This window comes from Stegostoma tigrinum, chromosome 5 (genome assembly GCF_030684315.1).
Source record: "Stegostoma tigrinum isolate sSteTig4 chromosome 5, sSteTig4.hap1, whole genome shotgun sequence".
Taxonomy (NCBI): domain Eukaryota; kingdom Metazoa; phylum Chordata; class Chondrichthyes; order Orectolobiformes; family Stegostomatidae; genus Stegostoma; species Stegostoma tigrinum.
The window spans coordinates 46553175-46567580 of NC_081358.1; the positions used below are offsets into that span (position 1 = coordinate 46553175).

The 14406-nt window shown below is 42.4% G+C and overlaps 1 protein-coding gene across 1 annotated transcript in view; it reads right to left on the bottom strand.

Annotated features, from left to right (window-relative positions):
- LOC125451901 (collagen alpha-2(IX) chain-like) overlaps positions 1-14406 on the bottom strand; it is a 66054-nt gene that overhangs the window by 20484 nt on the left and 31164 nt on the right. Inside the window, exons 14-19 of the mRNA XM_048529634.2 lie at positions 14296-14349; positions 13557-13610; positions 3046-3090; positions 2907-2960; positions 2754-2807; positions 2571-2624 (exon numbers count right to left, since the gene is read on the bottom strand). Coding sequence (XP_048385591.2) covers positions 2571-2624; positions 2754-2807; positions 2907-2960; positions 3046-3090; positions 13557-13610; positions 14296-14349 — 315 coding nt within the window. The remainder of the gene's footprint in view (positions 1-2570; positions 2625-2753; positions 2808-2906; positions 2961-3045; positions 3091-13556; positions 13611-14295; positions 14350-14406) is intronic.

Consider the following 14406-nt stretch of genomic DNA (forward strand, 5'->3'; position numbering starts at 1 on the left):
CCCCACAGCATCCTGGTAAATCTTCTCTGTACCATGTCTCGAGCAATCACATCCTTCCTATAATGGGGATACTGGAACTGCATGCAGTATTTCAGCATTTTACACATTTGAAACACAGTTTCAGCATGATCTCCCAGCGCTTGTGTTCTATCCAATTGTCTGTTATGCTACCTATTTTTGGACAATTACTTGCTTTTTCTTTAAGTTTGATACTAGTGTTAACATTTCTAGTTGTGATTACAGGTGTACGATTTGCATGTTATGGAAGGTTTTTTTTACAAAGAAGAGTGTCAGAGCTTGGATTTGAAAACTAGTTGCATATGGTCTATTTCGTGATGGAGTTTGATAATTAACTAGGTCAGCCTTTTTAGAACCCCGATTTTAAACTATTTCTTTTCAGAGAGGAAATGCTGAAGACGTCCTTGAGGGCTAATAGAAGTTTGTTTATATTATGGGTTTTTCTGGCAAGTGAAGAAAAAAACATGAGGCCATTAGCTTAGCAGAAGCTACGATGAGTGAGTTTTTAAAATCTAGTTATAAAAGCTTCTAAATTCTGTTTGAAGAAAACCTGACTGGGATCAGATGCAAAAATAATTTATAAGAAAAAAAAGAGAAGTTTGTTGAGAGCAGTTAAGGGAATAAGTTACTTCAGTGTAAGGGTTTCAGTTTGAGAAAATTTCCAAATGCAGAGCGTTTGGTTAGAAATTTGCAGCTGGTTATTCAAAGCTGAGCAAGTCTAAGATCTCTGTTATGAGAGTCAAGGGAAAAAAAACTTCACAATTCATTGGATTGGAATAAAAAAAAAGCAGTTAAGCTTAAGCATAGATTTAATAGGGAAGGAAGATTTCCTTGGACTTTGATTAACTGTGCAATGATTGTTGCCAGGTATTAGAAATAATTTGAACTTTTTTATATGTAGATAATTTTTTTTGTTATTTGTCCACTTTCTGCGCTTTCGTTTTATTGTTAAAACCAAACTGGCAGCTGGGTGTGCTTATGTTTCAGTGAAAGACCAATAATTTTTTTTGAAAGATCTATTGAGCCACCATTAATTCTGGGATTTTACCTATCCAGTAGGAACATTAGTTGGGATAACATAGTTAACCATGGATGTTGGATCCATCCCTTGAAATTTTTCCTACCCATTGGAACGTATCTATTCTGAGTATTCTGATTCCCTGAAATATCCACTTAAGTTCCTGCTGTTACATTTCTATTGAAATATCATTTAACCTATTTACTAATTCATTTTGGTCAGCTTTGCCTTCATACCCTCACAATTGCTCTTAGGTAAGTTTAACAAATTTGCCTTAGACCCACTTACCTGTCTGTCTAACTGAATGTAAAATTCAATTACAATTCTGATTGAGGCGCATAGAATCATAGATTTATACAAAAAATACAACACTGAGGGACGCCATTCTGACAATCGTGTCCATGCTGGTTTTCTGTAAAATAATCAATTCAGTCCAATTCCCTCTGCTCTAGTCTATAACCAGGGTCAGTTTAGTTTCTATATTCAAGTCATTGTTAGGCTTGAACTTACAAACTTCTGAGTTGGAAGCCAGAGTGCTACCATCTACACAAAACAGATTCTTAATTGGCAGTCCTTTCACACATTATCATTCATATTTCAAAACAATTTATACCAACATTGATTGTAAAGAAATCCAACTCCCAAACTATGTATTTTTAATCATTCACAAAGCATGGAATGGTAAAACCAACATTTATTGCCAATCCTTAACTGTCCTTGAAGAGCTGATGACTGCTGCATAGGTCACTGGGCCAGTTACAAGGTAACCATGTTTTTATGCAATTACACAAAGAATTGCAGATGCTGGAAATCTTAAACAGAAACAAAAATCGCTGAGGAAACTCAACAGGTCTGGCAGCATACGTGGAGAGAAAGCAGAGTTAATGTTTTGGGTCCTGAGATCCTTTTTCCGAACTCAAAGATGCTGCCAGACCTTTCACATTTTTGTGGAGTCTGGAGTCACGTTGAGACCAGGTGAAGGCAGCAAATTCCTTCCCTAAAGAACATTAATGAGCTGAATGGATTAGTACAAACTTTGGTAGTTTCTTGATTACATTGACAGATACAAGCTTTTTAAACTCAATATTTAACTACATTTAAGTTCCCCAGCTGTCCTGACGGACCTTCTACACACCTACACCAGATCATTCATCTTAGCTGCTGGTTTATAAGCCCAGTCACACAGCCATTACACCGCCATTTCTCACAGACACACTTGTATTGGATTGAATACGCAGCACATAAAAAGGCCAATTGGCTCAACCAGTCTATGACAGGGTTCATGGCTCTTATGTCTCTTCCTGTCTTCCCCAAGGGATAGTTTGCAGCAGTAAATAACTTGAGAAGGGCTGTAAACATTGTTATACATTTTTTTAAAAAAGTACCTATTAATGAGATAATATACATTTGGGTGCCCCTACGTTGAGCAGAGTTGGGAATGAATGCAGTTTAGAAAATTCAACAAGTAAAATGCTATGAAGTTTCTGTTGTTTTAGAACAATATTTTAAATTGCAAAATAAACAAAACACTTACTGGAAAACCACGTGGGCCTTGTGGTCCTCTTGGACCCAGATCCCCTCTATTGCCCTACATTAAAAACAATAAAAAATGTTCCTCTGTTAATTACCATACCATAAACAGGTAACTGTCATCATGATCCAAATATAATAAGTTTTAACGTATTTAATATACATTGAATTGGATGTGCAAAAGTACCTTTTTTCCTATTTGTCCTATTTCACCTAATATTCCTGGTATTCCCAGAGGACCCTGAAATCAATAAAGATAATTATTTGGAGCATTTTAGTTTTTGGATGTATATATTTTGAAAAGCTCATTTTTAAAATATTGAAGTCAACTTCATCTTACATGACCACCTGGTATGCCATCACTACCAGGTCTTCCTGCCATTCCAACTTCACCCTGAAAGCAAACATATAAAAGCATTGGCTTTATATCCATGACGCGGAAACATTACTCCCTAAGTGCTAAAAATTACAGCATTTACCTTTCTACCTGGAGTTCCAACATGTCCTACTGATCCTGGGTATCCCTAGAAGAGTAGAGTATAAAATAAAATATAAGAACCTCTTCTGGAATACCATGTGCAGTCCTGGTTGCCCTGTTATATATAAAAAAAGAGATTATTAAACTGTAGAGGGTTCAGAAAAGATTTACCAGAATGTGCCTGGGAGTGAAGGGTTTAAGTTATAAAAATAGACTGGAAAGGCTGGGACCTTTTTCATTGGAGCGTAGCAGGTTCAGCGATGTCCTTATTTGGGTTTACAAAATCATAAGTGACATAGATAAGGTGAATAGCAAGGGTCTTTTCCTCGGGGTGAGGGAGTTCAAAGCTAAGGGGCATATTTTGAGAGGAGAAAGGTTCAAAAAGGACAGGAGTGGCAGCTTTTTTTTTACCTAGAGAGAGTGATTCGTGTGTAGAATGAACTTCCAGAGAAAGTGGTAGATGCAGGTACAGTTACAACATTTAAAATACATTGGATAAATTCGTGAATAGGAACGGTTTGGAGGGATTTGGGCCAACACAGGGCAGGTAGGGCTAATTTAGTTTGGGAACATGGTCAGTGTGGACTAGTTGGACTGAAGGATTTGTATCCATGTTGTATGACTATAAGATATTGTTCTTAATGCCAGTAAATTTAATGAAAAGTCACCTTCCAGTCATTAAAAAACGCACTGCGGTCACACACCATGTACGTTTCAAACTTACCGTTATGCATGTATCATATACATTGAACAGGGCAATGTTTGTTATTTGTACAGGAAACAGAAACCCTCTAAAGGGCACTTGTTACTAACATTTACATATGTGGAATACATTAACAGGGATTTGTCTTTCCACAAACCAACAATTTAAATATCAGAATCCATTGGTATTGTAGTATAATATAAACCATTTTAATGTTGTTGTCTGCTTTAAACTGAACAAGTTAAACAGTATACCTACCTCAAATGACAGTACTATGTACTGATTATAGCAGAGGATTGGTGGGAGTTCATAAGAAATAGGTGCTGCCTATGTAGGGCCAGAACCGTTTACAATTTACCAAACTCTCTAAAATAACATGCCTTTAGCAGAGTTTCAAATCAACAATGTAAATTGTGTGTGATTTGTATATTTTTAGGATTATTTTTTGAGTTTGGGACTGAAACTAATGCAATGTGAGTTTTGATCTGTATGTGTTGAGGAGATGTTAACTCATCAGTATTTCTTTTATTTAAACCAATATGAGAGTGTGATAATGGGAACCTATTTGCATTGAAAACACTTTACCATTCGATAGAGTGAACATTGAAAGGCATTTAGAAGAAACATTGAAGTCATCTGATGTTTCAGTTCTGATGGTGTTTGGATAAATGGGATTGTACTTTTCCATGTGCTTATAAATCTTTCATGTTTTATATATGAATAATTTGGTTATTCTATTTTGTTTTCATTTCTTTTGCATAAGTGTCTGCTTTATCATTAAAACCAAATTTGCAGCATTGCGGGCTTGTGTTTCAGTGAAAGAACATCCTGTTAAATAAAAATAAACAAAATTTATTTTAAATCTTAGAATTCTCCTATTTATTTACATTTTTTTTCCAAAATGTAACTTCAACCTTTTATGGTACATACAGTATGCTGACATACAAGGCTTCACGAGAAAATTATGTTTAAACTGCATATTTTAATTTTAAGTAAAGCAGAATGCCCTGGATTTGGAGGGGGGGGTGGGGGGGGTGAAATTACAAAAAAAATCAGCTTCAAAACAGGGCTATGTAATTTGATTGCCATGGACAAACAGCTCAGGCAGGAGTCAAAAGAAATCAGGTGCCAGTTTTTATACCTTAACACAAAAGGTGGCAGATGGTCTTATTAGACATAAGCTCTAAGATCCAGAGAAACCTCAACAGGGAGACTAAAAACACTGCAAGGTAAACATAAAAACTGTGATAGCAAGAACTGTAGATGCTGGAGTCAGAGATAACAAACTATGGAGCTGGAGGAACACAGCAGGCCAGGCAGAATCAGAGGAACAGAAAAGCTGATGGTCCTGACCGAAAACGCCAGCTTTCCTATTCCTCTGATGCTGCCTGGCCTGCTATGTTCCTCCAGCTCCACACTAAATATAACAACTGTTATGTGTTAACAACTGAGCAGGATGCTAATGGGGAATTTTTCTATTGTTCAAAGAGCTGGGGCTTGTGGTTGGAAGTCAGTTTATACACTGAGATGATTAAGTGAAGTACACTGGAAGGCTTGCCTTCAAGTAGCAGACAGCAGAGAGCATTTTGACAATCTGGGAGGACTGTGGGACTTTGTTTACTGACAGCATGGTGTAACATACAAATGAGGTCTGATTTGCTTAGCTAAGTAGTTTTCTGTAGTTTGGTATGTTAGTTGTCTATTAAGTAATATTGAGTCTATGTTCATTTTAGTTTGTTTGTTACAATTAAAGTCTTAACATGTGGCAACTTGTGTGATTTTTTTATATGAGGTGCTAAAAAAATCATAACTCTTTTCACAAGTTAAAGGTTTCAGTGGGGATCATAACAAAATATATGTACATGCAGGTGAAAAGTTTACATATATCTAACCCCTAGTATTGTTTCTGATATTGGTTCAAATAATCCATGCAATGGAACTAATATTTATTCTAGTATCTTGTCCTCAATTTATGCTTTTAGCAAAATGTAAATGCTGTTTAGAAGGAGTACACAGACTGAGCAAATTATTCATGCCATCATGGAATCATGCAGCACAAGACCTTCTGTCCATCATGCAGTCTTAGCTCTTTTCCACAGTCAACTAATTAGTTCCACAACAAAAACAGAAATTGTTGGAAAAGTTCAGCAGGTCTGGCAGCATCTTTGGAGAGAAATCAGAGTTAATGTTTTGGGTCCAGTGACCATTCCTCTGACTGTCAGTGTTCAGACTTCTGAGCAAGGGTCACTGGACCCGAAACGTAAACTCTGATTTCTCTCCAAAGATGCTGCCAGACCTGCTGAGCAGTTTCTAATTTTGTTTCCGATTCCTGGCACCCGCAGTTCTTTTGTTTTTTTAATTAGTTCCACATACCTGCTGTTCCTTCATATCCCCACAAATGTTCTCTAGTAAACTGTGAGAAGTTATTTTAGCCTAATTTTCTCTTTGGTTTATGGTTTTCTATTTCTAAAAGCATATCATATTGCCCTATCATTCTAAGTCTTTCACTGAATTTGCTTTCCTCCTCTGCTCATTATGATTGAGGTATTTAAAACAAGTTTGGTCAATAACTACCTAATAGATTTTGCCAATGAAATAAATTAAAAAGAAAACACAATTTACAATCATAACACTTACGTTTTTTTTGTATACTGTTTTAATTGGTTAGTGTTAGGTGTGTGGCTCTTACTGTGTTTATTTGGAGGGCAGCACCTACTGCACACAGAAATCCACATGGTGAAAGCAGTGACTTTATGTAGATGCCAACCATTGGCAATGGTAAGGGCGCTGATGAGGTAGAACAGGGGAGGGACTGATGGAGAACAAAACAGAAGTTAAAGGGACCCCAATAATTAAGTTACTCTGACTAAAGGGATTGATTCCAATGTATACTGGTGGGTAATAATGGGAGGGATGTGGATGGCAAAAATGGGATAAAGATGGCATGTGAAATTTGGATGAGATTATGGAATTAGTCAAGTGTGGCAATATATCAGGGACAATTATTTAACATCAAAGTAATTTAATACTAACTGTTATTTTCTATGCTAAAAGTAAGGATTCATTTGATTTGAATGAAAATGCTTCGCAAAAGAGGTCAAGTGAATTAGAATACATCAGTTGATTCTATTGATGAACATGATGATGTGTCTATAACTTTCGTTATAACTGTTTCTAAACACGTGAACTCCAGTGGGCTTGCTACTGCACATACACAGACTTTAGGAGGAGCAGTTATAATGTTACTCATCAACTTGAATCCTAAAAAAGGACTCCATTGGGATTGGTAGTTAGGAAACTGTCTCCTTCGACATCAAATGCTGAAAGAATAACCGGTAGATTTCAGTCAAATACAGATATCCTCTGGTTAAAGCATGTTTAACAACACACTTTGGCATAATTTTGGTAAATTAGGTAAGTTCCTCGAAAAAACATGACCGCCATTTTTCTTTTTGCACAGTTTCTATGCTTGACTCTTCACTGTGCAGCTCCCTTATTTCCTCCCCCATTCTTCTTGCTTGTCCCTTCCTTCCCTCAACTTCCTGGTTTGCCACTTCCCTTCCACCAATTCTCCCACTTGCTGCTTCTCTCTTGCTCCACCATTCTCTCTCACAAACCCTCGTTGCTTCTTGCTCGCCACTTCTGTCCTGAGTCCTCACCTTGACTGAGGGCTCAGGACTGAAACACTGAGAGGGAGGGTGCAAAAGGGATAAGGTGGGAAGAGGGTGGAGGGTCAGTAAGAGGCAAGCAAGAGGGTCAGGGAAGTGGTGAGCCAGTGCGTCAGGTGAAGCAGTGGGTGGGAGGATCGGGAGAGGCAGCAAGCAAGCAGTGCCATACAAGAAGATCAGTAGAATGAAGTGGAAGGTGAGACGTGAGTTGTTAAGAGTTAGTAAGATGACCTTTGGGCCACTTAGGTTTATGGTAGCAAGGAAATCATAATGAACCCATAAGGAACAGAAGCTCGATTTGCTCATTCGGCCTCTTGAGTCTATTCTGCCTTTCCTGTAAGATTAGGGTTGACCTGATTATTGTCTTTAACACCATTTCCTTTCCTGACAGCCTTAAATATAATCAATGACACAGCTTCCACTGCCCTCTGCCGAGAAAATTTCAAATAACTAACAATTTCAAAAATCAAATCCGTTCTCATCTTCATCGCAAATCATTTTTTAAACTACGTCTCCTGAATCGAGATTCCCCCAAAAGAAGAAACATCCTCCCAACATTATTCGAATGAGCCCACTGCTCGTTCTTCTAAAACCAAAGGAATATAGATCTAAGCTGCTCAACCGTTCCTCATCAGTCAGCCCTTATATTTCAGGAATCAACTGAGTGAAACTTTGCTGAGCTGCTTACAGAGCAAGTGCATACATATTTTCTTACAGGAAAATTATTTTCATTTTGTATTGTTTTGTATAGCTCACCCCGTCATCAGAACACATTACAAGAACTGAATGAGATGTAGCTACGGGTAACAAGGCGTAGAGCTGGATGAACACAGAAGGCCAAGGAGCATCAGAGGGGAGGGAGGAGAATAACTTCTAAAAGGTACGCATCCTTAGAAGAGGCTTCGCAGTGGGGTTACAATTGTTTCAGAAATAGTAGGAACTGCAGATGCTGGAGAATCTGAGATAACACGATGTAGAGCTGGATGAACACAGGAGGCCAAGCAGCATCAGAGGAGCAGGAAAGCTGACGTTTCGAGCCTAGACCCTTCTTCAGAAATGGGGGAGGGGAGCAGTTTCTTAAACGAATAGGGAGAGAGGGGGAAGCAGATAGAAGACGGATAGAGAAGATAGGTGGAGAGGAGACAGACAAGTTAAAGAGGCAGGGATGGGGCCAGTAAAGGTGAGTGTAGGTAGGGAGGTAGGGAGGAGATTGGTCAGTCCAGGGAGGATGCACAGGTCAAGGGGGCGGAATGAGGTTAGTAGGTAGGAGAGGGAGTGGGGCTTGAGATGGAAGGAGGGGATAGATGGGAGGAAGGACAGGTTAGGGAAGCAGGGACAAGTTGGTGATAATGGGAACTGCAGATGCTGGAGAATCCAAGATAATAAAATGTGAGGCTGGATGAACACAGCAGGCCCAGCAGCATCTCAGGAGCACAAAAGCTGACGTTTTGGGCCTAGACCCTTCATCAGAGAGGGGGATGGGGTGACGGTTCTGGAATAAATAGGGAGAGAGGGGGAGGCGGACCGAAGATCTCTCCGTGACTCCCTTGTTCGCTCCACACTGCCCTCCAACCCCACCACACCCGGCACCTTCCCCTGCAACCGCAGGAAATGCTACACTTGCCCCCACACCTCCTCCCTCACCCCTATCCCAGGCCCCAAGATGACTTTCCATATTAAGCAGAGGTTCACCTGCACATCTGCCAATGTGGTATACTGCATCCACTGTACCCGGTGTGGCTTCCTCTACATTGGGGAAACCAAGCGGAGGCTTGGGGACCGCTTTGCAGAACACCTCCGCTCGGTTCACAATAAACAACTGCACCTCCCAGTCACGAACTATTTCCACTGCCCCTCCCATTCTTTAGATGACATGTCCATCATGGGCCTCCTGCAGTGCCACAACGATGCCACCCGAAGGTTGCAGGAACAGCAACTCATATTCCGCTTGGGAACCCTGCAGCCCAATGGTATCAACGTGGACTTCACCAGCTTCAAAATCTCCCCTTCCCCCACCGCATCCCAAAACCAGCCCAGTTCGTCCCCTCCCCCCACTGCACCACACAACCAGCCCAGCTCTTCCCCTCCACCCACTGCATCCCAAAACCAGTCCAACCTGTCTCTGCCTCCCTAACCTGTTCTTACTCTCACCCATCCCTTCCTCCCACCCCAAGCCGCATCTCCATCTCCTACCTACTAACCTCATTCCACCTCCTTGACCTGTCCGTCTTCCCTGGACTGACCTATCCCCTCCCTACCTCCCCACCTATACTCTCCTCTCTACCTATCTTCTTTTCTCTCCATCTTCGGTCTGCCACCCCCTCTCTCCCTATTTATTCCAGAACCCTCACCCCATCCCCCTCTCTGATGAAGGGTCTAGGCCCGAAATGTCAGCTTTTATGCTCCTGAGATGCTGCTGGGCCTGCTGTGTTCATCCAGCCTCACATTTTATTATCAGGGACAAGTTGGTCTGGGTTTGGAATACGGTTGGGGGAAGGGAGATTTTGAAGCTTGTGAAGTCCACATTGATACCATTGGGCTGCAAGGTTCCCAAGCAGAATATGAGTTGCTGTTCCAGCAACCTTCAGGTAGCATCGTTGCGGCATTGCAAGAGGCCCAGGATGGACATGTCGTCTGAGGAATGGGAGGGGGAGTTGAAATGGCTCGTGACTGGGAGGTACAGTTGTTTAGCGCAATCCAAATGTAGGTGTTTTGCAAAGCGGTCCCCAAGGCTCCGCTTGGTTTCCCGATGTTGAGGAAGCCACATTGGGTACAGCGGATGCAGTATACTACATTAGCAGATGTGCAGGTGAACATCTGCTTGATGTGGAAAGTCTTGGGGCCTGGGATGGGGGTGAGGGGTGAGGTGTCATGGCAGGTGTATCATTTCCTGCGGTTGCAGGGAGAAGTGCCGGGTGTGGTAGGGCTGGAGGGCAGTGTGGAATGGACAAGGGAGTCACGAAGTGAGTGGTCCCTCTGGAAAGCTGATAAGGGTGGTGAGGACAAAATATCTTTGCTGGTGGGGTTGGATTGCAGATGGTGGAAGTGTTGCATGATGATGCGTTGGATCCAGAGGTTGGTGGGGTGGTACGTGAGGACAAGGGGGATTCTGTTTTGGTTTTTATTGCGGGGAGGGGGTGTGAGGGATGAGTTGCGGGAAATGCGGGAGACACGGTCGAGGGAGGGAAGTTGCGGTCCTTGAAAAATGAGGACATCTGAGATATACGGGAATGGAATGCCTCATCCTGGCTACAGAGGTGAAGGAATTGGGAATGGGGGATGGCATTTTTGCAGGAAGGTAAATTGGAGGTATTCTAGGTAGCTGTGGGAGTCGGTTGGCTTGAAATGGATATGGTTTCTAGGTGGTTGCCAGAGATGGAGACAGAGGTGTCCAGGAAGGAGAGAGAGGTATTAAAGATGGTCCAGGTGAACTTAAGGTTGGGGTGCTAAGGGTTGGTGAAGTGGATGAACTGTTCGAGTTCCTCTTAGGAGCACGAGGCGGCGGCAATACAGTCATCAATGTAACAGAGGAAGAAGTGGGGTTTAGGGCCTGTGTAGGTACGGAAGAGGGATTGTTCCATGTAACCTACAAAGAGGCAGGCATAGCTTCACCCCATGCATGTACCCACGGCCACCCACTTTGTCTGTAGGAAGTGGGAGGAATTGAAAGAGAAGTCATTGAGGGCGATGACGCGTTCAGTTAAGCGGATGAGGGTGTCAGTGGACGGGGACTGGTCAGGCCTGTGGGACAGGAAGCAGAGGGCCTTTAGGGAATGCAGGTCTATAAGGACTGGACGTCCATGGTAAAGATGAGGTGTTGGGGACCAGGGAATTGGAAGTTCTGGAGGAGTTGGAGGGCGTGGGTAGTGTCATAGATGTAGGTAGAGTGTTCCCGGGACCAAAGGGGAGAAAATGGAGTCAATTTAGGTGGAGATAAGTTCGGTGGGGCAGGAGCAGGCAGAGACAATGGGTTGACCAGGACAGTCAGATTTGTGGATTTTGGGAAGGAGATAGGAGCAGGCAGTGCGGGGTTGGGGAACAATCAGGTTGAAGACTGTGAGTAGGAGGTCACCTGAGGTGATGAGGTTGTGGAAGGTTTGGGAGATGATGGTTTGGTGCTCAGGGGTGGGGTCATGATCCAGAGAGTGGTAGGAGGTGGTGTCAGAGAGTTGGCACCTGGCCTTGGCGATGTAGAAGTCAGTGCGCCATACTACAACTGCGCCTCCCTTGTCTGCAGTTTTTATGGTGAGGCTGGGATTGGAGTGGAGGGAGCAGAGGGCTGCACATTCTGTGGAGGAGAGGTTGGAGTGGGTGAGAGGGGTGGAGAGGTTGAGGTGATTGATGTGTTGATGGCAGTTGGAGATAAAGAGGTCTAGGAAGGGTAGGAGGCCTTGGGATGATGTCCAGGAGGAGAGGGTGCGTTGGAGGCAGGAGAGGGTGTCAGTGGAGGGAGGGTTATGCTGATGATTAGAGAAGTAAGCACAGAGGCAGAGGAAAAGCTGCTCAATGTCCAAACATGACTGGTATTTGTTGACGTTTGGATGGAGGGGGACAAAGGTGAGACCTTTATTGAGGACCGACCATTCGTCTTCAGTAAGGGGGAGGTCTGGGGGGGATGGTGAAGACCCGGCAGGGCTGGGTTTTGCTGGCTGTGGAGGCGATGGGTGGAGCGACGTTGGTGGTGGGTGGAGTTGCGTCAGCGTCGGGCGCAGCAGTGTCAGTAGGTGCATCCTCGGAAATGGAGGCGGTGACATCAGCAGCGGTGTCGATGGCGTTTGCCATCCCAGAAGTGGTGCACCTGGAGGATATGATGTCATCTGTGGGTGCTCCAATGGTGATCACATGGCCAATGGTGCTGGGTACATTGTGGGGAAGGTCTTGGGTAGGGTTGGGGATTTGGGAGGTGGAGGAAGCCCATTTTGGGTGGTAGGCGCCAGAAAGTTTACTGTACTTAACAGTTTTTAGTGTTCAATAAAGCTGAGTGGAATTGAGAGTTCAGGTTGTGGGTCCTACGAAGAATGAAAAGCAGGAGAGGTCCTTTGCAGGTCTGGGAGAGGGAGGGTCTGAGCTGGGATAGGCTTGATTGTAATGCCAGGAGATGTCAGCACATTGCTGCGAGTGCATGTTTGGGAGTCATGCTTCTGAATGATCTCAATGTTCCAAACGTAGCCATTGTCACGGCTGGGGAAAAATTGGGAAGGCCTGAATGTGGACTGTAATCCATTGGGGATGATCTGGCTTTGTAGGCAGGTACTAAGAAAGATGATGCGGCTGTGGTAGCTGGTTTGCTTCAGGACATAGTCGAGCAGTTTCAAGGCTGAAGAGATTACAAGAGAGTTGCAGTGGGACAGAGCACCACTGCAGTTTTTCTGGAGAGAGGAGGATAACTTCTTCAGGGTAGGCATCATTAGAAGAGGCTTCGCAGTGGGGTTACAATTGTTTCAGAAATAGTAGGAACTGCAGATGCTGGAGAATCTGAGATAACAAGGTGCACAGCTAGATGAACACAGGAGGCCAAGCAGTAGAGGAGCAGGAAGGCTGATGTTTCGGGCCTAGACCCTTCTTCAGAAATGGGGTAAAGAAAGGGGGTTCTGAAAATAAATAGGGACAGAGGGGGATCAGAAATGTCGGAGGGGAAGGGGGTTCTTGTTTCTAGGCCCAAAACATCAGCCTTCCTGTTCCTCTGATGCTGCTTGGCCTGCTGTGTTCATCCAGCTCTACACCTTGTTATCTCAGATTCTCCAGCATCTGCAGTTCCTACTATGTCTGCAGCTGGGGGTGTTTGTTCCTTGAATATTATTGAGCCTCACAAATGAAAAACTGCATTTTCACCTCAGGAATAAACAGATCTCGACTAGCTCTTCTATAGCTATAAACAGTCATAAGGTCAAACTCTTAACAAAGTTTGTAATTATATGCTATTTTTACACATGGACAGTTTTAAGTGACCTTTTCCAGAGTGAGAAGTTCGGATTCTGATAAAGGCTTTGGTAAAAGAATAATAATGTTTAAAGAGGTACAATTGCAGCAAAGAAACTGATTGACCACTAATGACATGTGGGTGTCTGATAATGTTGAAACAATTCACATACTTGAGTAAATTTACACGCAAATATAAAGTGCGGAACTGCAAGAGTTTACCATATCTCCTGGTTCCCCAATATCTCCTGAGAATCCAGGATCACCAGGGAATCCCTGTTATATTCAGAGATACAAAATCATGTTAATAATTCAGAGAACTAGGAAATAGAGAAAAGTCAAGGACTATAAGAGTCATTTGGAACATTGAACTCACTCCATGTCAGGCACAAATTCTCAGTCTATCCAGCAAAAACTATTCTAACTCTTATGCTGTCCAATTGCATAGCATTTTAGCTCGCACAGAATCCTGCTATTTAATATCATAATTCACATACTGTCTAGTAATAAACTACATTAACTTTCATTTTTCCATCTATTTGTTTACCATATTTACCATAATTAACATTTACCATATCTAACCACATAGCATCCCTGATTTTCCATTGTTCCTAGTTACTTAGCAATCTAATTCTAACATATCCAATGATATACTAATTTATTCCCATAGTGTTCCGACAGTCATGCTATCCAAATACCCTAAATGCCCACATATGCAGCAACATGTTAAACATTCCTAATGACATTGGTTCTACTATCTTACCTAGCAAAAAGTACATTTTGCTTTCTAGCATCTATTGCAAAGATATTTGATTTATATAGTTTCCATTTTTTATATATTCATATTTTTGTGATCATGTTCTACCCACATGGCTTACTTTATTTCTAGATCTCATTTCTGTATAAAGTTTACCTTCTGTTTCAGTTCAAAAACAAAAGACAAGAATTTCTTGGAAATCACCTTTAATCCCTTGATACCGGGGGGCCCTGGGGGTCCTGGGTTTCCTGGAGAACCCTTTTGCAAACAATAAATACAATTAAATTAGAAATTAATTCCAGTATCTGTTGAACA